General features: G+C 44.8%; 1 protein-coding gene across 1 annotated transcript; it reads right to left on the bottom strand.

The window, feature by feature from the left end:
- Positions 1-4,291: 4,291 nt before the first annotated feature.
- LOC120916121 (uncharacterized protein CXorf65-like) lies at positions 4,292-24,381 on the bottom strand. Its single transcript, XM_040326940.1, has 6 exons — positions 24,202-24,381; positions 20,818-20,904; positions 18,414-18,530; positions 18,246-18,320; positions 4,675-4,776; positions 4,292-4,581 (listed from the first exon to the last, which is right to left on the bottom strand). Exons 1-6 carry the CDS (start codon positions 24,224-24,226, stop codon positions 4,532-4,534), a joined length of 456 nt encoding a protein of 151 aa, XP_040182874.1. The 5' UTR covers positions 24,227-24,381; the 3' UTR covers positions 4,292-4,531.
- Between the last annotated feature and the right edge of the window lie 2,656 nt (positions 24,382-27,037).

Raw genomic sequence — 27,037 nt, 5'->3', positions numbered from 1 at the left:
GACACCGATGAGGGGCATCCAAACTAAGTTTTTTTTTTTACAGGATTTTGCTTCAAGTTCGGGGGTGCGCGTTATACGCCGGGGCGCGTTATAGCACGATAAATACGGTAAATATAAGATAAAGTGTGCTTCTTCATTTATAATAAAATGACATATACAGTATGACTACAGTTAATTCCACAGATCACAGAACTGTCACTATCAAGCTATGGAAAAATGTAAACTCTCATAAGTGCCTTGAAAAAGTATTCACACCCCTTGAAATTTTCCACATTTTGTCATGTTACAGCCAAAAACGTAAATGTATTTTTTTGGGGATTTTTTGTGATAAAACAAAACAAAGTGTCACATATTTGTGAAGTGGAAGGAAAATGATAAATGGTTTTGAAATGTTTTAACAAATAAATATGTGAAAAGTGTGGCGTGCATTTGTATTCAGCCCCCTTTACTCTGATACCCCCAACTAAATACTAGTGGAACCAATTGCCTTCAGAAGTCAGCTAATTAGTAAATAGAGTCCACCTGTGTGTAATTTAATCTCAGTAAAAATACAGCTGTTCTCTGAAGCCCTCATAGGTTTGTTAGAGAACCTTAGTGATAAAAAAAAAACAGCATCACAAAGGCCAAGAAACACACCAGACAGGTCAGGGATAAAGTTGTGGAGACGTTTAAAGCAGGGTTAGATTACAAAAAAAATATGACAAAGAGTATGGCACAACTGCAAACCTTCCGAGACATGGCCGCCCCACCTAAACTGACCGGCCGGGCAAGGAGAGCATTCATCAGAGAAGCAGCCAAGAGGCCCATGGTAACTCTGGAGGAGATGCAGAGATCCACAGCTCAGGTGGGAGAATCTGTCCATAGGACAACTATTAGTCGTGCTCTCCATAAATCTGACTTTTTATGGAAGAGTGGCAAGAAGAAAGACATTGGTGAAAGAAAGACATAAGAAGTACCGTTTGCAGTTTGCGAGAAGCCATGTGGGGGACACAGCAAACATGTGGAAGAAGGTGCTCTGGTCAGATGAGACCAAAATTGAAAGTTTTGGCCTAAAAGCAAAACACAATGGCCCGGATTTACAAAGCACTTGCGCCGACGTATTGTAAGTGCAAATATGCGCCGTCGTATCTGTGCGCCTGACTCAGAAACTAAGATACGCCTGAAAATAGGCTTCATCCGACTGACGTAACTTGCCTACGCCGGCGTAGAGTGGGCGCATATTTACGCTGGTCGAATACTATTTGGCGCTCCCATTGATTTTCTATTCACATATGCAAATGAGGGATACGCCGATTCGCGAACGTACGTCCGTCTGACGCAGTGCGCGTAAAGTCATACGTCCGCGCGCAAAGTTATGCCCCATAAAGGAGGTGTAACTCAGCAGCATCCATGCAAAGGGAACACAAGCCGACGTATTTTACGTTGTTTACGTAGGATGTGAATATGACTAGGCGTAGGTTACGTTCACGCCGTAGGCAGTGATCCGGCGTATCTTAGGGAGTAGTTCCAACGTGATTGTGAGCATGCGCACTGGGATGCGTCCACGGGACGGTGCATGCGCAGTTGGCGATTCGTATCTGTCTGGCACTCGGCTCATCATTTGCATGGGGTCACGCCTCATTTGCATGGCTCACGCCCACTTCCACATACGCCGGCTTACGCCTAGGAAACCCAGCGCAGTTTTGGCAGCACTGGCTTTGTGAATCCAGTGCTTGCCTCTCTGCGCTGCGTCGGCGTAGCGTAAAGGAGATACGCTACGGCATAAATATGCGCCGTTGTATGTGAATCCGGGCCCATGTGTGGTGGAAAACTAACACTGCACATCACCCTGAACACACCATCCCCACCATGAAACATGGTGGTGGCAGCATCATGTTGTGGGGATGCTTTTCTTCAGCAGGGACAGGGAAGCTGGTCAGAGTTGAGCCAAATACAGGACAATCTTAGAAGAAAACCTCTTAGGCCCCGTACACACGACCGAGTTTCTCGGCAGAATTCAGCCAGAAACTCGGTCGGAGCTGTATTCTGCCGAGAAACCCGGGCCGTGTCTACACTTTCGGCCGAGGAAGCCGACGAGGATCTCGGCGAGGAAATAGAGAACATGTTCTCTATTTCCTCGTTGGGCAATGGGAAATTTCGGCTCGCCGAGATCCTCGGCGGCTTCACAAGGAACTCGACGAGCAAAACGATGTGTTTTGCCCGTCGAGTTCCTCGGACGTGTGTACAGGGCCTTAGAGTCTGCAAAAGACTTGAGACCGGGGGGCGGAGGTTCACCTTCCAGCAGGAAAACGACCTTAAACATACAGCCAGAGCTACAATGGAATGGTTTAGATCAAAGCATATTCATGTATTAGAATGGCCCAGGCAAAGTCCAGACCTAAATCACACTGAGAATCTGTGGCAAGACTTGAAAATTGCTGATCACAGACGCTCTCCATCCAATCTGACAGAGCCTGAGATATTTTGTAAAGAAGAATGGGCAGAAATGTCCCTCTCTAGATGGGCAAAGCTGGTAGAGACATCCCCAAAAAGACTTGCAGCTGTAATTGCAGAGAAAGGCGGTTCTACAAAGTATTGACTTACAAATGTACCCCACATTTATTTATTTGTAAAAAAAATTAAAAACATTTATAATTTTCCTTCCACTTTGTGTTGGTCTATCACATAAAATCCCAATAAAATACATTTATGTTTTTGTTTGTAACATGACAACATTTGGAAAATCTCAAGGGGTATGAATACTTTTTCAGGGCACTGTATACCTTCCATTTAATTGTATATTAATCCCACTGAGCTCCCAAAGCAATTCTGCCAATAAATGTGTACATCTAGAACAGGGGTGGGCAATTATTTTTTCGATGGGGCCACATGAGAAACTAAAAATATTTTGGAGGGCCGGGCCAAAAGGCTAAACTTAATACTGCATAAAATCAATTGTATTTCTTTATAAAAAGCAGTAAATATCATTGTTGGACAACTGGTACGAGTACTTGTTATAGTTAAACAATGAAAAAGTGAGGTTGCCTTACAAGAAAAAAAATTTAATTTATTAAACAAAATTTCCCAAACCAATGAACATTTTTCACTATTTGTGACTCATAGTAGTGAAAATTTCCAGAGAGGATCAGAGACTGCGGACATGATACCAGAGAGGATCAGAGACTGCGGACATGATACCAGAGAGGATCAGAGACTGCGCACATGATACCAGAGAGGATCAGAGACTGCAGACATGATACTAGAGAGGATCAGAGACTGCAGACATTGTCCCCATAAAGTCCTGCCAAACGACAATGTATGCCGTGTCATAAATTATGGTTTATGTATGTCTTATTGTCTTAGTGATTGATTCACATCACAACTTCATTGATTGCTTTTTTTTTTGTATGATTTTTAGTTTTGCTCATTACTGCCACATACGTGCAATGCATGGCTGCATGTGTGTGGCAGTGATGAGCAAAAGCAAAAATCATACAAAAAATAAGGGTATCAATTTCAAATCAATGAAGTTGTGATGTTAATCAATCACTAAGACATACATAAACCAGTGTGCCATCAATTGCTGCCAGTGTGCCACCAGTGTGCCATCAATTGCTGCCAGTGTGCCATCAATTGCTGCCAGTGTGCCATCAATTGCTGCCAGTGTGCCACCAGTGTGCCATCAATTGCTGCCAGTGTGCCATCAATTGGTGCCAGTGTGCCATCAATTGCTGCCAGTGTGCCACCAGTGTGCCATCAATTGCTGTCAGTGTGCCATCAATTGCTGCCAGTGTGCCATCAATTGCTGCCAGCATCCCCACAAGCAAGTACCTGATGATGATGATGATGAAATCTCTGTCCTGTCAGTGTTTTGCTGCTTGCAGTCCTCGGCCGTCTCGGGTCTCCTACAGCAGCCTGTGCAGTGTGCACAGTGTGAGGTGAGGAGTCGGGACCGGGTCATTACTTGGCGGGAATTGGGGGACTTTTTTGAATTCGGGGACACTCACTCCACGTGGTGACGGGCGGCTGAGAATGCCGTCAGCGGGAGGCGGGAAAGGAAGTGTGGCCAGCTCCAATGGCTTCTTCGGCTGAATCAGCGGGGGGCGGGAAAGGAGGCGCGGCTAACACCCACAGGTTTCTTCAGCTGCACCAGCGGGGGGCGGGAAAGAGGTGCGGCTAACACCCGCAATTCTTTCGGCTGCAAATTCAGACTTCAAATTCAGATTTTCAGCGATCCGCCTGGGGGCCGGATTAAAAGGTCCGCCGGGCCGTATACGGCCCGCGGGCCGTAGTTTGCCCACCTCTGATCTAGAAGCTTTCACAATTCAAATTCATATTACTGAAATTGTAGCAGTGGTTTCAGAGCAGAAGCCCATTGGTTATCCTGGATCCAGCTGTAGAAATAACACATTTATATGATGATATGGAATAGATAAAAAGCAATGGGGGAAGCTCTCAGGATTGGGATGGTGGTATAGGTTGATGTCGAGAGCTCAATGTCACTTCATGGTCTGACAGAGGTTTATCGGGTTCTCTAGTGTGACACGCTTTCTCATGGCTTTATTGACCGTTTTCGTATAGGTGTGTTCTGTTTTGCAGTCACTGTTGAAAAGTAAAATTATAGTAATAAATCATAGTAATATAATTTATAACCTAGACATCCATAAAATCACTTAAGAAAATTGAGCTACTTACAATCCGGAGGGGTGGAAATCACCACTGTGCTTTTTCGATTGGACTTTTTAGATTTCGGCTTGCGACTTGAATCCTTGGATTCTCCCCAGTTTCCTAATTTTGCTGAAGAAATTGAAATAAATGATTTACTCATTACAATCAGCGGGGAAGCTCCATTTGTCTGAACTTGCTCTAAACTGCATCAAAAGTGCAGCACAATCAGGGTTTTTGTCATACATATCTCACTAAAATACCCCAAATTACATTATATAGAGTGAATTGGCTTTTATCATAAAGCAGGACTTTCCCCCGCATTTAAGAAAAAGCTATTTAATTACATTTTAAGATTCAAAGCAAACTCCCCCATCCACCCATGTCTCCGTGGTTTATTTTGCAGAGAAATCTCATTGAAAAACACCCTCCTAGCATTTCTAGCCATGTCCATCTTGAGTAAAGGCAGATGATAAGAACCCCCCTCCTCCTGCTCTCCTCCCCTCCTGAAGAAACCCTTAAAGCAGAGGTCCACACAAAATAGAACCTCTGTTTTTCGGAACCCTCCCCCTCTGGTGTCACATTTGGCATCTTTCAAGGGGGAGGGGGGTGCATAATACAGGTATTTGCACCCACTTCCGGGCATAGACCCCCGCAGAATCTGTGGGGGTCTACGTCACTCCCCCCCGCTGTCTTCTGGGAAACACACATGTCCCAGAAGACAGCAGGAACCAGTGAGGACGCGCATGCGCAGTAGGGAACCGGGAAGTGAAGTCGCAGCGCTTCACTTCCTGATTCCCTCACGAGGATGGCGGTGGGGGCAGCCAAGAGCCGAGCGACTGATCAGCTTCGGCTGCAAACATCGCGGGCACCCTGGACAGGTAAGTGTCCATTTATTATAAGTCAGGACACTAATGAAGACTTCTTAGGGGAGCATCTCTGTGTTTGAGTCGTAGCCATAGAAGGGGAGGAGTTAGTAAGATGACTACGCCGATGTGGGGGCACCAGAAATATTTCTGCACCCAGGCATCTGTGACCCTAGGATCGACCCTGATGACATCATTTGGCCTAGGTCTGGAAACAATGAAGTAACTGAAGAAATGTAAAAAAAAAAAGTTTAAAGCAAGTAAATATAATATACTTTCCTATCTATTTACTAATGTTACCAGGTGACCTGGCCAGTGGACAATCCACAACTTGTGGCAGGTGACATGGCCAGGTGACGTGGAAAGTGGACAATCCACAACTTGTGGTAGGTGACGTGGCCAGGTGATGTGGCAGGTGACGTGGCCAGGTCACGTGGCCAGTGGACAATCCACAACTTGTGGCAGGTGACATGGCCAGGTGACGTGGCAAGTGTACAATCCACAACTTGTGGTAGGTGACTTGACCATGTGATGTGGCAGATGACATGGCCAGGTTACGTGGCCATTGGACAATCCACAACTTGTGGCAGGTGACATGGTCAGGTCACGTGGCAGGTCACGTGGCCAGGTCATGTGGCAAGTGGACAATCCACAACTTGTGGCAGGTGATGTGGCCAGGTGACATGGCCTGGTGACGTGGCAAGTGGACAATCCACAACTTGTGGCAGGTGACGAGGCACGTGACGTGCCAGGTGATGTGGCAAGTGAACAATCCACAACTTGTGGCAGGTGACATGGCCAGGTGACGTGGCAGGTGATGTGGCCAGGTGACATGGCCTGGTGATGTGGCAAGTGGACAATCCACAACTTATGGCAGGTGACGAGGCACGTGACGTGCCAGGTGATGTGGCAAGTGAATAATCCACAACTTGTGGCAGGTGACGTGGCCAGGTGACATGGCCAGGAGACGTGGCAAGTGGACAATCCACAACTTGTGGCAGGTGTCGTGGTCAGGTGACATGGCAAGTGGACAATTCACAACTTGTGGCAGGTGACGTGGCCAGTTGATGTGGCAGGTGACGTGGCAAGTGGACAATTCACAACTTGAGGCAGGTGACGTGGCAAGTGACAGGCTAAATACACATACACTGCTGCTCTCTCAGCTACTACTCACTCTGGTCTCACAAAATGGCTGCAATAGTTAAACAATACTGTTTTTTGAGCTTAGGGAGGGTCTTGTGATGTTTCTTAACCCAACGCTTATAAACGCAAACGCGTTTTAAACGCCGTTTTTTGTGTTTGAAAACGTGTGTTTAGATGAGTTTGCATCTGCGTCTCGTGTGCATGGGGCCTAACAGACTTAAACCAAACTAGAGTTGTTCATCAGTGGGGTTGAAAATGATTTACTGGAATGCTTTATATATTGAACCTATTTGCTTAAACCATTCTCACTATAGTCTTAATCTAGACCTAAGATAACATAAGAACTTTATGTTCACTAAGTAAAAGGAACAAACTCTGGCCAGAACCCAAGCCATTAACCCCAGACAAAAGAAATTCTCCAAGAGACACATTTTGCTTTCTCATCTGTACCTAAATGACCTAAGCTGTCTGATATTTGAGCAACTCCCCATCTGTCAACTCAAAATGAGAAGCTACTGTGGTACACACAAACCACCTGTTTACACATGAGCCCCAGTTGTCCGACCCATATGGTTGATTTGTCTTTATTAAAAGACTAAACAATGGCCAATGATACATCTTCTCTAGGCTTCAGCTTCCAACAGACATTGCCTATTGATACTACAGTGGTAGTCCACAGGTATGAATGCAATGTGTAAGGCCTCGTACACACGACCGAGGAACTCGACAAGCTTGCTTTGCGTACACACTGTCAAGACAAAATCTCCTCGTTCTCAAACACGGTGACATACAACACATACAGCGGCAGGGGAAGTTCGATTCCACTGGCTAAACTCTTGGGGCTGATTTTGCTAATCTCATGTGTTTGCGTGTTAAAGCGGATCTCCCACACAAAATCAATTTTTTCTTTATGCGCTATTCAAATGGTCAATAGCACTGCTTTGCTGAACTCACGGTTCTGGTGTCCCACGGCCGCTCCGCTGCCATGCTGTGTGGAATATAGACTTATATTCATTGTATCCTTCCGTTGCCATCTTAGGTTTGGGCGTTACAAGCCCACAAGCAGGGACTTCCTAATTGCGGTGGATGCTGTCCCAGCATCCACCGCTCGATCTCGCTCATGCGCTCTGGTGAGCAGCGGCGTTACAGGATCAGTATCTGTATAATGGAGATTGACAAACGCCCGCCCTCCTCCTTTGTTTACATCCGCGTCGTAAACGAAGTCGCGCGATGTTTGTTGTCACAGGGCCAAATATGATAATTAGGGAGCTATGACACAAGCTCCCAGAAGACACAGCGCGGGACAGGAAACAACAGAAAACCCGACGGAAACCCGAGTGGCTGCAGACCGGAAGCCTATCTAGGTCAGATGGTATAGTAAAACTTTTTTTATATAAAACTATCCGATTTAGCATTGTTTTGGAGCATTAGTAATATTGAGATTTAGTTAAATTCAGGGGAGAGCTCCGCTTTAAGTAAAAGTTTGTTAAGAGACGATTTGCACTTTTCAGTCTGTTACAGCTTGAAAAATGTGTTATCTCCATTACAAATGCTACTTTTACTCCCGTCTCATACTTTATTCTGAGCAAGCACGGGTTTCTTTGCATACACACACTCGTCGAAAACCAGCCCGTCAAGGAACTTGATGAGCCAATTTGAGACTCCCGTCGACGAAATAGAGAGCTTGCTCTCTTTTTGGCTCGTCGAGTTTTTCGACAGTTTCCTCGACGAAAATGTACACACGACCGGTTTCCTCGGCAAAAAAATATATCTCCCAGCAAGTTTCTTGCTGTTTTTTGGCGAGAAACTCGGTCGTGTGTACGAGGCCTCAGTCTTTGGTATGGGATTTAACCAGTTCCTACTTTTGATGCTTACAGCCTCCCTCGCCTAAAAAATTCAGCGATTCAAATTGGGTGAGACCGTCATTTATCCAGCAGAATTGTACAAGTCAAGCAGCTGGATCCTTTGGCCAGCTATTTGCAATGCCAATTGTGTTATCGCATTTTTATAAAAAGCCAGCTTATAGATTCAGCAGTGGGATGCTGGAGCACTCATTGTCTAATGTGCTTCTCCAGGCTCTCCCGTGCCATCGGGGGCCTGGAGAACGAATCGGCCAGCGCCGGCTCACGACGATAGAGATTTCCAGTTAAACCACATGGTCACCAATCATCTCTATGACCATCGGAGGCCCGGATACCCGAAAGTAAACAAAGCCGCAATCGCGGCTGTCGGCATGAGATTGGTGATTTTTTTTTCACAATTTCATGCTTTCAAAGCCTGGAGGAGATGTGGTGTCTTATTGACCCCTCCTCTCTCCATAAAGAGGACCTGTCACAGTGATTCCTATTGCAAGGGATGTTTACATTCCTTGTAATAGGAATAAAAGTGATCAAAAAAATTAAAATGAAAAAAAAAGTGTAAAAATAAAAAAAAATAAGTAAAATAAAAAATAAAATCATTTTTTTGGCCAGCTATTTGCAATGCCAATTGTGTTATCGCATTTTTATAAAAAGCCAGCTTATAGATTCAGCAGTGGGATGCTGGAGCACTCATTGTCTAATGTCTATTATCCAGCAACAGGGAAGTATACAATGTGCATCCTTCAGAATATGCTAAAAAATATTATGTATATGGATAAATAAGATTATACCTTATATGCATTATTAGAAGGTCATGTGTTAGTCTTCATGAGAATTTCATAATTGTAAGTGCTTTGTGGGTGTTGGAAAGCTTTTTTATTTTTATAGTGATAAAGAAAAACATATATATCTTTTGTAAAGTTGTATAATGACTTTATGAGATACACTATATATATGCCAGTTTAAGGCGTGCCCTCTTGTTCTAAATTCTAAGACATGACGTACTCAAAGGTTGGTAGTGACACACCTAAAGAGGGATTAGTTAAATTTGTGATTATACAATATATTTACAAGTTTACGTTTTTTTTTATTGCGATTGTAAGTGGTTGACTCAGGCTATAAATAGTATTGAAGTTTGTAGCAGGTATACTATTGCTGCTATTATACAGTCATTTAGATTTTTGGTTGATTGCAAAAGCTGGGGTAGCTAAAATTCAATCTGAAAAAGTGCCATCGGAGGCCCGGAGAACAAATCGGCTGGCGCCGGCTCACGACGATAGAGATTTCCGGTGACCATATGGTCACCAATCATCTCTATGACCGTCGGAGGCCCGGAGAACAAATCGGCCGGCGCCGGCTCACGACGATAGAGATTTCCGGTGACCACATGGTCACCAATCATCTCTATGACCGTCGGAGGCCCGGATACCCAGAAGAAAGCAAAGCCGCAATCTCGGCTGTCGGCATGAGATCGGTGATTTTTTTTGTTCACGATCTCATGCTTTCAAAGCCTGGAGGAGAGATGTGGTGTCTTATTCACCCTGCATCTCTCCATAAAGAGGACCTGTCACAGTGATTCCTATTACAAGGGATGGTTACATTCCTTGTAATAGGAATAAAAGTGATCAAAAAAAATAAAAATGTAAAAAAAAAGTGTAAAAATAAAAAAAATTAAGTAAAATATAAAAAATAAAATACATTTTAAAGCGTGACATGTTAGGTATCTATTTACTTGGCGTAACATCATCTTTCATATTATACAAAAAGATTGGGCTAACTTTACTGTTTTGTTATTTTTTAATTCATAAAACCGTTTTTTTCTAGAAAAGGGCATTTTAAAATTTATTGCGCAAATACAGTGCGAGAAAAAAAATTGCAATGACCGCCATTTTATTCCCCAGGGTGTCTGCTAAAAAATATATATATAATATTGGGTGTTCTGATAAATTTTCTAGCCAAAAAAATTCCAGACCAAAATTCCTCTTTAACCACTTCTCCACCTGGCCTATTCTGGCACTTCTCTCGTGCCAGAATAGGCCCGGTGGAGAAGTGGTTAAAGAGGAATTTTGGTCTGGAATTTTTTTTTTTAAGTCAGCAGCTACAAATACTGTAACTGCTAACTTTTAATAACCATGCACTTACCTGACCAGGGATCAAGCACCTGGACTGGTTCTTCGTCACTCTTTGGGTCCCCAGTGTAGCCATCCTTGATGTGGAAAGCCGACTTTGACTCCCAGGTGCTTCACAGCTGGCCCCCCGGGATTGTGCATGCCCACAAGCCACTACGCTTTCTCAGTGGTCCGGCAACCTCCTGGTACCCCGAGACCTATCCAGGAGGATGCGACCAGGGGAAGTGGGAGTCAGAAATTGGTACCTGGTCCCAAAAATGAAATTAAAAACATCTGAAAGTAGGAGTGGAGGGGGGAAAGAGGAGAAAAGGCAGAACTTCCCTTTTTAGGTGAAAAGATGTAAAACTGAACTGCCCTGAGTTGATCAATCCAATTTGTTTTTACTTGAAACACTTTGAAAATCCCCACCTTGGAGGTTACTATGAACATTTACTAGGCAGGGCCGATCCTAGACAGGGTGCATTGCACCCAGGTGCCTGCAGAGGTGGGGGCGCCGAACGTCTAACAGACTCTCTAACAGAAGCCCTCTCTGTGTCCATCACAGAGGCCCCCCTCCAGGTCCCAATAAAGTACTCTGCTTCTCTTCCTGTATTTTGTTTATTGTTAAGAGATCATGTAAGGATCCCAGGGTAATAAAGACTTTGTGGGGGAGCATCTCTGTGGTTGAGTCATTGCCATAGAAATATTTGTAAAGGGGAGGAGATAGTAAAATGATGACGCTCATGTGGGGGGCGCCAGAAATATTTCTGCACCCAGGCGCTTGTGACCCTAGGATCGGCCCTGTTACTAGGGCTAAGACTTGTAGACCATCTGATTGATATCTGTGTAGCTGTGCAAAATGTCTCCCAGCTGGGGTCTGGATATTGCCATTAGTAGTAGCATAAACAAGATTATAAATGTTTTCTATTTTAATAAAATATAGAATGCATGGCATTCACAATTAAGGAGCCTCACCCCAAAGATCTGATAATTTCTAAGCAGTGTCATCTCATCTTTACAGTTATTAATCGAGTCACAATTTTCTGTGTATTAATACATATGCAGTATAAACATGTCTTGCATGTGAAAACACCCCGAGGTATTAATTTACACGGATCACCTCTACTAAGGAACCAACGTATGTTAGTAGTTGTTACGTATAAATGTCATTCTATTAGAGGTTATGCCAGGATAATTGTCAATAAAATACTTAATTAGCCTATATCATTAGTAAGAAAATGCCAATATTTCTGCGTAATTTGTGTAATCTTATTAGCGCGATTGTCATACGCAGTGATCAAACAAGTTTTTTTTTAACAATTAGAGTGACAGCCATCCTGGTTCAACAACAAATCTCTTGGATTCCTTTTTTCATATTGATAATCTATAGCCAACTATTGAGAAGCCTTGCGTAAAGATTTTTTAATTCCACTTCAAAATTGTTAGCCAACCAGAATGCCTCAGATCAAGTGCATACAGGCCTGTCGCTACAGGACAGGCAAAACAAAAAATTGCTTGGGGCCCCCGAGCTGGCCTGGGGCCCCCAACTTCCACTACCCAGTATATAGCGTGGCCGATCTCCTCTTCCTTCCACCTGGAGTCCTGCCAGTCCGGCCAGGTACCGCACGTGGTACAGGAGATTCAGTTTCCTGTTCCCGGCCGGACTGACAGGAAGTGCACACTGAGTGCTCACTTCCTTTCAGTCCTGCCAGGAAGACAGGAAACTGAATCTCCTGTACCGCACAGTACCCGGCCCGGGCACTATCTGATAGGGGACTGGGGAAGAGGCAGGGGGAAGAGGAGCTCGGCCACGCAACAGCGGCAGCCTACAGGGAAGAAGGGGAGGCAGGAATAGAAAAAAAAATTGTGTAGCGTAAACGTAGGCTTTGCATGCGGGGGGGGGGGTGCTTGGGGGGCCCCATTTTTCTTGGGGCCCCCAAATTCCTTCAAACTGCCCTGAGTGCATATAATGTGAACTCTCCACATGGAAGACTTTATTTCCTACTGTACATTTTCTGTACAGTTTACGTAGCGAGGTCAGGTGCTGGAAGTGAGGCAAATTTAGTTTTTTGCCTAATTTGAGTTCGGCAGCTGCTGGCTTGCCTGTCTCCCTCTGTCTTTCCAGAACTTTCTGGAAACATAGTGAGCAGGAGAGGGCAGAGACTCTGAGCTGGTACTGGATACAGCCTCAGCCAATCCCTGGTCGAGTAAAATGGACAGCAGGGGGCTCAGAGTGAATTTCCCTTTAGTAAATCAACCCCATAATGTTTTTGGTCCCATCATACACCATGATAAAATGTGACATTGGAACATTATATTGTGTATTATTATACCAATGGCTCCTGAAGAAGTGGATTAAGTCCAGGAAACATGTCAAGCCTTAAGATCATCACTTTTGGATATGATACACTGTATTGTTACAATGTTTTTAAAAGTTTTGCACTGTGATGTTATAACACTTTTTATGTGAAGTGATGATGTCGCTATAGGATTTCATAAATTTGAACTAATAAAATTGGAATTTTAGATAAAAAGGGTTGAGCCTCAAAAGTCCCATTTAACTATTTATAACCCCTTCAGATAATGCACTATTTTAGAGATGTGGCACTCAAACTCTTTGTGAATCCTTTTTGGCATTAGTTAAGTAGTTACATTGTTTATAAGGTTAAACACGACACCAGTCCATCTAGTTCAACCTGTGTGGGTGTTTATGTCAATCCAATTTCCCATATCCCTGTATATTGCATTTGCCAAGATGCCATCTAAGAGTTTATGTGAGGGAAGAGATTTGTAGAGGTGTTTCTTTCAGGAACACCACCAACCCAGGGACATCTTATTTCTTTGCCACTGTTAGCTCTATTTACAGTATGTGCACCAGTTTTAAACTTTTCAATGTTACAAACACTATAGCCCCCATCCCTAGAAGAAAAGTGAAGTCCATTATTAAGAAGTGGAAGGTATTTAGTAGAACACAGACCATCGCTCCAAACTGGAGAAACGGGCCAGGAGGAAACTGACCAAATAACACCATTCCTACAGTAAAGCATGGAGGGGGTAATATCCTGTTATGGGGGGGGGGGTAATATCCTGTTATGGGGGGGGGGGGTAATATCCTGTTATGGGGGGTGTTTCTCTGCAGCAGGGACTAGAGCACTTGTCAGGATAGAAAGAAACCTGGGTGGAGATACCATCAAATTCTTGAGGAAATTCTGCTACCAGAAAGTTGTCAATGGGAAGAAGGTTTACCTTCCAACATGACAATGACCCAAATCACACAGCAACAATGACCACATAGTGGTTGAAGGAGAAAAAGGTGAAAGTCCTTGCATGGCCTAGTCAGAGCCCAGACTAAAACCCCATTGAAAATTTGTGGAATGACTTGAAGACTTCAGTCCACAAACGGTCGCTATCAAATTTAATGGAACTTGAGCAGTTCTGCAAAGAGTGGAGGGGTGATCCTTTTTCCAACTCGGTGATTCTGCTTTTGAATTTTTTTTTCTGGTTGTTGTTATATCTTTCACTTGGATGTTATAAGTTGCACTTATAATTTTATTATACCGTGATAATTTATTGTTTTTCATTGTCACCTTATCATACTAGATCTCATCAGTGTTGGTTACAATATCCCTACACAGAGTTTGTTTGATACATGGGCTAGAACACTTCTTGTTGTATTATTTTATTAGCCACAGGATTATATTTATTTATTTAAATTCACAAATTGACACCTTTTCAATAATATATGGTTTATTAAATGATCACGGTATAATAGGATTGCATCCAACATAGGAAGCGCTGTTTAGTCACAGAATTTATTCAGTGTGTTCATCAAGCATTACTTTTTAGTTATAAAAGCAGCTGGCTTAATACAGAATATATAATTACATAGGTGTGGCGCGGGGATATATGCTCAACAGCATATGTATTAAATAATCCCATATATACAATCCTTCACCCACAGTTGATCCAGAGGAAGACTAAAAACCCCAGCAGAGCATGATCCAATTTGCTACAGCAGGGGAAAAAATTCCATCCTGATCCCCCGAGAGGTAATCGGATTTTCCCCGGATCAACTTTACCTATAAATGTCAGTACGCAGTTATATTATGTACATTTAGGGAAGAATTCAGGCCTTTTTTATCCTCCCTGGCGGTATGATTATGTCCGATTTTTGATGCCGACATTGTTTTGCATGGAAATTTAGATTTTTATATTGTAGGCCTTTTATTCTTAGGAATAACTCACTTAAATCTGTCCAAACAAGAGTCTAGTAGACTGATAAAGTTTGAAACACAAAATCATAAATTATAATATAATAAATACCTATAAATAATTATCAAAAATAATATACCGTATTTATCGGGGTATAGTGCGCTCCCGCGTATATCGCGCACCCCTAAATTTGCCCCGAATTCCTGTGGAAAAAAAGATTTTTTGTACTTACAGTTTTGGTGTCTTGCGCGGCGTCCATCGGCGGCCTCGTCTGGTCCGGCGTCCGTCTGCGGCTTCGGGTGTCCTCTTCGTCGGGTCCGGCGTCCTTCTGCGGCGTCCTCGCGTCCTCCCCGCTCGTTCCCCCGCGCCGAGTTTGAATACTGCGCCGACATATACCGAGCTCAGTACACTCGTGTATTGTCGGGCAGGCTCGGCTACTCTCGCGCTGACGTCCTGTACGTCAGTATGAGAGGAGCCGAGACTGCCCGAAGATACACGAGTGTACTGCGCTCGGTATATGCCGGCGCAGTATTCAAACTCGGCGCGGGAAAGCGGGTATCGGCGTATACCGCGCACCCACGATTTTGCCCTGATTTTGCCCCAGGGCAAAATAGTGCGTGGTATACGCCGATAAATACGGCTATATTAATGAATTTTATTCAATAATGTAATCAACTCAAACACACTGAAATTTGCTCAGTTGCAGAATTGTCGCTGTCGTTACTTTCAGTGTTTGATGACTAACTTCGCCACGAATCACTATCACTCAATTCTGCAAGTGATTCTAATTTATTATCGCTGAAACCGCTTTTGACGTAATGGGACACTTTTTGGTTGCCATGGGCAATCTGAAGTTTACAGACAGAAAGAATAGTATTTATAATGAAAAACTACATGCAGGGCAATGGACAAAGCATTAGGGACATAGGGAGGTGAAATGATTTGATACAGTAATGTAATCTGTAAGTTTACAATACTGTATGTGTTCTGTTTTTTTCACGTTGTTGAAATTCCCGTTGGCTCCGTTGTCATGCGTTGCGACGCTCGCAGAGAAAGGAGCCTGGAAAACAGTACATCGGGCGGGGGATCCGGCGGCTGGACACAGCGGGGAGACATAGCAGGATCCTGGTGGCAAGGTAAGTAACCTCTACCAGGATACTGCGATGCAATCTCAAGAGTGCCTCGGGGTTACCGCTAATGGTACTGAAATTTAGCCCGGAGACACTCTCGGGATTACCGCTAGGGAGATAAAGCAATCTACTGAGCTGGACAGAACCACCTCTGGAGGAAGTCCATTTTACATTTTCACAGCTCTTACTCTGAAGAAACCTTTCAGTATTTGGAGACTAAATCTCTTTTCCTCTAGATGTAAAGATTGTCCCCTTGTCCTCTGTGATGACAGTAACGTGAATAACTGAACACCAAGTTCACTTTATGAACCCTTATATATATGTACATGTTTGCTCATATCCCTCCTTAATCTCCTCTTCTCAAGAGAAAATAAATAATCTTTCCTCATAGCTGAGCTCCGGCCTGGACTGGGACAAAAAACAGGCCCAGGCATTTTATACTGAGCAGCCCATGACATATTTACTGGGAGGCACGGAGAGCATGGGGGGGGCTGAGAATGTGGGGGGGGAGGCTGGAGAGCACTGGGGGGCCGGAAAGCATGGGATACTGGAGAGCACGGGGGGGGGGGGGGGCTGGAGAGCACTGGGGGGCCGGAGAGCATGGGATACTGGAGAGCACTAGGGGGGCGGAAAGTACGGGGGGCTGGAGAGCACTGGGAAGGGCTGGAGAGTACAGGGGGGGCGGAGAGTACAGGGGGGGTCTGAGGAGCACTGGGAGGGACGGAGAGCACTGGGGGGCTGAGAACACAGAGGGGCTGGAGAGCACTGGGGGGGGGGGCTGATGAGAACAGAGGGGCTAGAGTGTACAGGGGGGCGATGAGCACTGGAAAGGGCTGGATAGCAGTGGGGGAGCCTGAGAGCACGGGGGGGGGGGGGCACCTGAGAGCATGGTGGCCTGGCTTAGCTCCTCCATTCCTCTTATCAGTTTGGTTGCCCTTCTCTTGCCCTTCTCCAGTTCCCCAATATCCTTTTTGAGAACTGGGGCCCAAAACTGAACTGCATATTCCAGATGAGGTCTTACTAATGATTTGTACAGGGGGGGGGGCAAAATGATCTCACTCTCTCTGGAGTCCATACCTCTACTAATACAAGAAAGGACTTTGCTGACTTTGGAAACTGCAGCCTGGCTTTGCATGCTATTATTGAATTTGTGATCTACCAAAACTCCCAGATCCTTTTCCACCATTGATTCCCCCAGTTTTACCCCCCCCCCCACCCCAGTATGTATGATGCATGCATATTCTCAGCCCCCAAATGCATAAACTTTACATTTATCAACATTAAACATAATTTGCCACTTAGTTGCCCAATTACAGTAGATCTCAATGAATAAATGGTAAAGTTGTCTGGACAGAGCCCTTGTACCCCATCACAGGGGTGCTGTGATGGGGACACCTGATGTAAAGGGATGCTGTGATGGGGACCCCTGATTTAAAGGAGTGCTGTGATAGGGACACTTGATGTAAAGGGGCGCTGTGATGGGGACCCCTGATTTAAAGGAGTGCTGTGATAGGGACACCTGATGTAAAGGAGTGCTGTGATGGGGACCCCTGATGTAAAGGGGCACTGTGATGGGACCCCTGATTTAAAGGAGTGCTGTGATAGGGACCCCTGATGAAAAAAGGGGCACTGTGATGGGACCCCTGATGTAAAGGGGTGCTGTGATGGGGACACCTGATGTAAAGTGGTGCTGTGATGGAGACACCTGATGTAAAGGGGCGCTGTGATGGGGACACCTGATGTGAAGGGGTGCTGTGATGGGGACACCTGATGTAAAGGGGCGCTGTGATGGGGACACCTGATGTAAAGGGGTGCTGTAATGGGGACACCTGATGTAAAGGGGCGCTGTGATGGGGACACCTGATGTGAAGGGGTGCTGTGATGGGGACACCTGATGTAAAGGGGTGCTGTGATGGGGACACCTGATGTAAAGGGGTGCTGTGATGGGGACACCTGATGTAAAGGGGTGCTGTGATGGGGACACCTGATGTAAAAGGGCGCTGTGATGGAGACACCTGATGTAAAGGGGCGCTGTGATGGGGAAAAATGGGGACTTGAGATTCGGACCTCGACCCAAAGAAAATTTTAGTGACCGGACCTCCTTGAATTTTAATTCAAGACCCCTGCTTTAAGCCATATAATATAATAGATGTAATACTGCATGGTCATTGAAAAAATCTCAATAATGCATGCCATAAAACAGGTCCTGCTACAGTCTAATCATGACATTTAGTATAAAGGAACGCAGTTTGTATTCACTCACTGAAATGTTCAAAGTCTTACCAAGAAATTTAGAGTTCACAATGTTGTCATCGTTGAGTAAGGGTGTAAATATGACATCCGAGGAATCCTGAAGTCCTGGGCATGGGGAAAATAAGATAAAATTGATGAGGCTTGAGTAGACGGCAAGTGACTCAGACGGACCTCTCACATACATTATACTTCACTTACTTGTTACAGCAAGCAGCACACAGGTCTCTCTCTCGCTGAGCACCTCGTTGGCGTAGCGCTGCTGATTTTCCAGCAGATTTTTCACTTGTCCACTTTCATCCGCTAACTCCACATCACCTGCAAAATTCACATTTGAGACACAAAGGTGGCTTGTTATAGAGTCCTATGCACTTAACAGGTGTGCCCCAAGGTCTCTCCTAAATAAAAGTATTACCTCTGGGTTATCAGATTATCAATGTAACCTGTATGTCAGGACAAAGAATACAGAATTGGTTTCTTTCACAGCCCTTTGTATTCACCAACCTGAGACCAGCCACCCAAAAAACATAACAGCAAGACAAATTTCACCTTCGTTGCTTTTGAAAAATGTGTAAATTCATCAAACTAACTTCAGCAGAGAAATAGGTACAATCTGCTACAACCAGGACTTTATTCCTTTTTTTTTAGATCTTTTTATTGATTTTTTTTTAGAGAAAGAAAACCCATGCAGCAAAACTTGCTAGACCACCGGCACCGCCAAACAAAAAGCACGGTAGAACAATTACAACTCAAGTGTGTGGGTGGCTCACCCTCGTACTAAATGGTAGATCAAGTAGAAAACTGCGGCCCCGATCGCCACCGGAGTCCCACGATCGGTCCCCGGAGCTGAAGAACGAGGAGAGCTGTGTGTAAACACGGCTTCCCTGTTATTCACTGTGGCGCCGTCATTGATCGTGTGTTATATAGGGAAACACGATCAATGATGTCACACGTCCAGCCCCGCCCCCCTACAGTTAGAAAAACATATGAGGTCACACTTAACCTCTTCAGCGCCCCCTAGTGGTTAACTCCCAAACTGCAATTGTCATTTTCACAGTAAACAATGCATTTTTATAGCATTTTTTGCTGTGAAAATGACAATTGTCCCAAAAATGTGTCAAAATTGTCCGATGTGTCCGCCATAATGTCGCGGTCACGAAAAAAATTGCTGATCGCCGCCATTAGTAGTAAAAAAAATGTATTAATAAAAATGTAATAAAACTATCCCCTATTTTGTAAACACTATAAATTTTGCGCAAACCTATCGATAAACGCTTATTGCGATTTTTTTATAGGTAGAAGAATACGTATCGGCTTAAACTGAGGGAAATTTTTTTTATTTTTTTTTGGGGGGATATTTATTATAGAAAAAAGGAAAAAATATTGCACTTTTTTCAAAATTGTCGCTTTATTTTTGTTTATAGCGCAAAAAATAAAAACCGCAGAGGTGATCAAATACCACCAAAGGAAAGCTCTATTTGTGGGAAAAAAAGAACGCCAATTTTGTTTGGTTACCACGTTGCACGACCGCGCAATTGTCAGTTAAAGCAACGCAGTGCCGAATCGCAAAAACTGGCCGGGTCCTTTACCTGCATTTTGGTCCAGGTCTTAAGTGGTTAAAGCGGGGGTTCACCCTTAGAGGGCACTTTTCCCCCTTAGATTCCTGCTCGTTTTTACTAGGGGAATCGGCTATTTATTTTAAAATATGTGCAGTACTTACCCGTTTACGAGATGCATCTTCTCCGTCGCTTCCGGGTATGGGCTGCGGGAATGGGCGTTCCTTCTTGATTGACAGTCTTCCGAGAGGCTTCCGACGGTCGCATCCATCGCGTCACGATTTTCCGAAAGAAGCCGAACGTCGGTGCGCAGGCGCAGTATAGAGCCGCACCGACGTTCGGCTTCTTTCGGCTACGAGTGACGCGATGGATGCGACCGTCGGAAGCCTCTCGGAAGGCTGTCAATCAAGAAGGAACGCCCGCTCCCGAAGACCCATACCCGGAAGCGACGGAAGAAGATGCAGCTCGAAAACGGGTAAGTACTGCTCATATTTTAATACAAATAGCCGATTCCCCTAGACACAACGAGCAGGAAGCTAAGGGGAGAAAATTTTTTTTTTTATAAATGGGTGAACTCCCGCTTTAAGTAAGATACATCACTAGCTACACTGCCCAGTGCCCATTTGAAGGAACAATTTGAGTACAAAAATTTACGAACAAAGAAACGGATGTACAAAACACAGAGATGAAAACACGAATATACAAAATTACAGAATACAAATCATTCGTTATAGATGTAATTTTCGTTCTTTTGCCGTTTCGGTGTTTCGTATTTTAGTAAGTTTGTCCAATCATAAGTTCGTATTTTCGCTTGTTCCTTATTTTGCTTATTCGTAATTACGTAATTTTCATATTTTTGTACTTTCAGCTATTTGGATGTTCGAATTGATCCGAAAGTACGAATACTAACAAATTTGTACGAAAATCCATTGGTTACGAACGGAATGGCACATGTCTAGATATGACTCTGGATTGGCATGGCTCTTGGCAGCTGAGAGGATAGTAACATGAACCCTGTTGTTTGTAGTTACAATCTGCCCCTGTTTTACCTTCATTGTCACAGCGGCAGCCGCTCTTGATACCTTCCAGCAGAAGTTGCACCTTGCAGTTAATATTAAACAGCATTTCTTCACTATCTGTAGAGAGAAATCCGTTTTAAAACTTGAAATGACAAAATGGCAGAAGTGTTTTATACAACCAACCTTCACCAATGAAATGTGTTTATATCAAAGCATGTTCAGGCAAATAGGGCCGAATATGGGAAGGGCTCTTTTTGCCGGAACTGAAAAGCTGCGGAACCACCTCGTGAACATTGGTCACCCTGTGATAACTGCTGTCTCTCCAGAGGCCCCCAAGTAAGCAAAAGTTTGAAGTCTCTTTGATACCCTACACAGGATCTAGTCTTCCACATTCATACCATAACACCTTATATGCTTAAGATATTGCCCTCTGAAATAATTTTGAAATAATTAATGCATCTTGTTAACTTCTGTTGCCTGTAGCACAGGCTTGTTTCAGCAGTGGGTGTCAAAAATCTTAAAGCAGTTCTCCACCCTAAAGTGGAGTCCCGCTGATCGGAACCCTCCCCCCCTCCGGTGTCACATTTGACACCTTTCAGGGGGGTGCAGATACCTGTCTAAAGACAGGTATTTGCACCCACTTCCGGCCCGGCATTCACGGGCAAAAGACGGGCATTCCGTCACATCCCGTCGCCCCCCCAGTTGTGTGCTGGGAACACTCGGCTCCCAGCACACAGCGAGAGCCAATCGGCGGGCGCGGCGGGAACCGGGCAGTGAAGCCGCAGTGCTTCACTTCCTGGTTCCCTCAGCGTGGATGGCGGGGGGAGCAGCAGAGACACGAGCGATCGCTCGTCCTCTGCTGCGATCGGCGCTGGACTCCAGGACAGGTAAGTGTCCTAATATTAAAAGTCAGCACCTGCAGTATTTGTAGCTGCTGGCTTTTAATATTATTTTCCCGTGGCACATCCCCTTTAATTACATCTGTGGGGTCCATATTTTTGGAGTTGAGGGGACTTGTCATATGCATGCGCAGGGGGTGTGCCTGGGCACACCCTAATCACACTGTGCGGTGCCGATTCCCCCATGTTGCTGTTGGTTTCCCTATTTTCCTCTCCCCTCGGCTGCAGGGGTGGATGTTTCAGGATGAAGGATGGGGGAAGGGGCTAATCAATATGTCATTTAGCAGCCACTTCCCTTTCTAAATGGACACGCAAAACACACTGTGTGCAATCATAACTGAAGCATAGCAACCTGTTTACTATGCTTTAATTTGTGAATGAACAGAAAGCCATTCAGCACAAAGCAATTCCTATTCATTCACTTCCCAGTGCAGAAGAGGCTGCAGAGAAAGGCATGTGTGTTTGAGCTTTGAGGTGCACACCCTAAGGCCGGGTTCACACTTGTCTGACAAACGGTCCTACATTGGGAGCTCATGTCGCATGACGTGTGAAAATCAATGTTTCCTTATGGGAGCTGTCTTAACTGGTCCGACTTTGAAAATGCTCCCTGTACTACTGTGGTCCGACTTTGATCCTACTTCAGCCCATTGAATATCATTGAATTTGGATCAAAGTAGGATCCTTGTCCTTACCATCCGACTTTTGACATCTGACACGTGATTACAGCAGCAGTAAAAGGAATTTATCTCACACTGGGATTGTTTTGATTGGTCAAAGGACAAGTCAGACTATCACAAAGTTGCATCAAAGTAGTATCCTGTTCATGAAAGTCGGATGACTGTCGTGTCCTATCAGTGTGAACCCAGCCTAATACAATGGGCTGCACACACCTATGGGACTTGTATATAATCAGTGACTAAATCCAGAGACAGCCAGGCAGAGGCGGCTCTTTAATTAGGCAAATTAGGCGGTTGCCTAAGGCCTCGCACTCACCTAACTTACCCAATGCATTACTACAGTTTTGAGGGACAGGGGACCTTAACGCTGCTGTGCTCAGGCAGCATTAGAGCCCAGCGTCCCTAACAACCAGTGAATATCGGGACCCTCGGGAATCCCTGAGACCCCTCAATTCATATTAGAATACTAGGACGATGGTACACCCCCTATTTGATTGTATTTCCTTAACTATAAAGGTTAAATCATAACCAGTGAATATCGGTGACACCACCCCTTGTGGCATCAATGGCCCAGCATGACCTCAGTCAATGATGTCACAAGGGGGCAGGTTCACCAGGTGACATCACCAGGTGGCCCCCGCCCCATAGTTATTAAAGAGCAACATCTGGTGGCCGCCTTGTTAAAGGAGACTTCCAGATTCCGATAAGCCCCCTGCCCGCAGACCCCCCAAGACCACCGGCCAGGGTTGTGGGGAAGAGGCTCTTGTCCTTTAATTATTTTTCCCATCATGGGTGTGAGTGGGGCCCCATGTCAAGTTTTGCCTAAGGCCTCACAAAGCCTAGAGCCGCCTCTGCAGCCAGGCAATCAGTGTGTAGGCAGGTTGAAATGTGTGTAGTAAGTCCAGCAGCTGGCCCAGGCTGGAGAAAGGCACGTTTGGCTCAGTTCCCAGGCTTTTGGTGGGTTTACCTATGATATAAAGGAAGGGACTGCCGAGACCAGAGGAGAGGGGAGCCAGGTGTCGGAGCGGACTCGGTAGTGCTGACGGGATGGAGACTCACCTGTGAGTGCTACCACAGCACTGAAGATAATGGGAGTCATGGACAGCATACAAGTCATGGACAATGCCTACATGGACTCACCTCACAGAAGTATGCCTGGGCCACTACATCATGTTTGTTTGTTTGTTTGCTGTATTATCATGCTGAATTACAACAGTAAGGTTATGTTAAGCCTGGTCTGAAGTAATTCAAAGGGGTGCATGCTGGTTCTGGCCCACAGCTTGGCATAGTCAGAAAGAGCCGCTCACAAGCACTGTCAGGAAGGGGTCCAAATAATTCTGGGACAATAGATAAAAGATCTCCTCATCTGCATACTTGTACCAAAAAAGAAATAGTCAGAGTATGGACCCGACAGCTCAGGTTTTTCAGTTTGGCACCAACGTTAGTCTTCCAGAGGCATGCGCACAGGGTGTGCCCAGGCACACCCTAATCACCCTGTGCAGCACAGATTCCCTCTACTGCCCTGGCTCCCATCTTCCCCCCCCACAGCGCTGCCAGCTTCCCTCCTCTCCTATCGGCTGTTGCTGCTGGGATGTATTAGGAGTGGGGAAGGGGCCAGTAAATATGTAATTAACCGCCCCCTTCCCTTTCTGAATGAACACCATGGGCGATCGGTAGTGTGTGTTTGGGCTTTGGGGTGAACACCCTAATGTAATAGACTGTGCACACCTATGTAGTTTTCATACTTTTAAAGAGGCCCAGTAAATCTTGGTATATAACCATATCTATCATCACAGTATGGCCACACAAGTGTTGAAAGATGATACATTTCCACCTACCTCCATAGAGGACCCTTATAAACATCTCTGCCTTGTTCTTGAAGCTGTGGAGCACTTGAAATCACAGGCTTCCCTCCCGGACAGAAGAGCTGATAACAGAGTTGGTTTATGAGGCAAACACAAGCAATCACCAGGGAGAGAATGGAACAGCCACCTATTAGCAGCCCCTGGGTTAGTACTTATTTACCAAGCATCCTCTGATTGCTGAGTAAATAGATTATTTAATGAAAGGGCCAGCATACAGCCGGCTCAGCTTTGGCTTTACTGAGTTTTGTCTCCAAGGTGTTGCTAGGGATTGGTGCCAGGAAAGCATTAGATCCGTACAGAATTCTTGTATCTGCTCGGATTTATACCCCTGAGATCAGACTGTAGCACCTCAAAGTGACACGTCTCCTTCCTTCACCCGTATGACATCATGCTGCTTCCATAAATACATGCAGGGTGCAACAATGCAAAATACCGACAACACTGTCATCATACTACACTTACATATCAGACACTCATTAACCACTTAAGACCCGGACCTTTAGGCAGCTAAAGGACCTGGTCAGTTTTTGCGATTCGGAACTGTGTCGCTTTAACTGACAATTGCGCAGTCGTGCGACGTGGCTCCCAAACAAAATTGGCGTCCTTTTTTTCCCACAAAGAAAAGAGCTTACTTTTGGTGGTATTTGATCACCTCTGCGGTTTTAATTTTTTGCGCTATAAACAAAAATAGAGCAACAATTTTGAAAAAAATTCAATATTTTTTACTTTTTGCTATAATAAATATCAAGAAAATATCGATAGATGCAATAAAAAGTTCAAATTAATCCTATTGAGGGTGTATAAAATATTTCCAAAGTGACTCATGTGCTGATAAACCACCACCGATATGGATCACTGTAAGAAATGCAAGCTTACCAGATGGCAAGCATTAATAGCTTGCGACTGTAAACCCCAGCCCGGGCCTTGTGATGGAACTGCAACAAACACCAGTATGTGGAATCCTCCAGGTATGTGTGAGTGGCAGTATAGACCCAAAGAAAACAAGGCTCACATAGTGATGTACCGTAGGATAACATAGATTAAATAAAATAAATTGCACTTACAAGAAAGGATCTTCATAAAAGCATGGGATATAAAGATAAAGCCGGCCGGCTCTCACGAACGCCCGTCCACACAGGACCGTAACGCACACGTCAGCACGTCTCCTCCCGACCTACGTTTCGTCATACAATGACGTCGTCTGGGGTCGGACACCACGTACGTCACAAAAACCTTGGGGGTTATTTACAAAAGGCAAATCCACATTGCACTACAAGTGCAAACTACACTTGAAATTGCACTGAAAGTGCACTTGGAAGTGCAGTCGCCGTAGATCTGAGGGGGACATGCAAGAAAAAAAAAAACAGCATTTTAGATTGCACATGATTAGATAATAAAATCAGAAGAGCTTCCCCTCATTTCAGATCTACCCCTCAGATTTACAGCGATTGCACTTCCAAGTGCACTTTCAGTACAATTTCAAGTGTAGTTTGCACTTGTAGTGCAATGTGGATTTGCCTTCCGTAAATAACCCCCAAGGTTTTTGTGACGAACGTGGTGTCAGACCCCAGACACCCGCTCCTCACACAGCGCTGTCACCATTATGTGACACTCTCAACCTCATCCAGCACAAAGATTTTTCAGCATGTAGGACCACAATCTAGGTGATAGCAGACTGAGAACGATCGACACCGGGTTTGGTTATCTATCCGGTAACCCATTATATGGCCACCAGATAGGACTATGAACCCTTCACAATAATCATTGTGACTTTTTATAAATGTCTAATACACACTGTCATGACAGACAGCAATAGTCAGAGACTTTACCAGTAAAGTCAAAACTTAAAGCAGAGCTCCACCCAAAAGGGGAAGCTTTGCTTGTTCAATGCTGTTAACACCCCCCCCCCCCCCATTTTGGCACTTTTTTGGGGGGGGGTAATTTATTTTGTTTGCACCCTTTTACTTATTAAAAAATATTTTAAAATCAATAACAGTATCTCAAATGCACGAAGCCAGAACTTAAAGTAGAATTATAGGCAAAACTACCAATACATTAATGGATGTGTGTTGGTGTATAACCAGGGCTTTTGTTTCTCAAACAATAGGTGCTGGAACTCAACCACAACCCCCCAACACCCCTCCACCCACACATACACCCTCCAAATCACATAAAATAGTGGGTGTGGTCAGATTCCACAAACAGTAGCCAAAAGGGGCATTAAATACCAGGATTGCATTACACACAGAGGGCCATATTCTGAGTAAAGTTACGATGGAGTAACTCAGGATACTCCATCGTAACTCCCTTTTTTGACCCGTGTATCTATGCTCCTGATTCTCAGAATCAGTTTTGCATAGATACACTTAAGATCCGCCATCTGTAAGTCACTTACACTGGCGGATCTTAAATGCAATGACGCCGGCCGCCGCTAGATGGCATTTAAGTGAAGGAGTCATTTGCGTATGCAAATGATCCTTCTACGCCGATTCAAGAACGAGTTCGCGTCGCGTAACCGTCGCTAACGTCGTTTGCGTAAGCGGAAACTTACCCCTGCTATATGAGGGGTAAGTTTCCAAAAAGTCTCGCGTAGGCCATGTTACGGATGGCGTCGGGTCCCCGTCGTGTTTTTTCGTCGGATACGTCGTTTACGTAAGTCGTTCTTGAATACGACTTTACGTCAATGACGCACACGTCGGCGTCATTGACGTTTTCCGCCGAGAACTGGAGCATGCGCACTGGGCTTTTTGCAGCCCGGCGCATGCCCAGTTCTTTTGTATCGGGGGCGCGCTTCATTTGAATAGAAGCC

This window comes from Rana temporaria, chromosome 10 (assembly GCF_905171775.1).
Source record: "Rana temporaria chromosome 10, aRanTem1.1, whole genome shotgun sequence".
NCBI classification, from domain to species: domain Eukaryota; kingdom Metazoa; phylum Chordata; class Amphibia; order Anura; family Ranidae; genus Rana; species Rana temporaria.
This window is presented reverse-complemented; position numbering and strand designations above follow the sequence as displayed.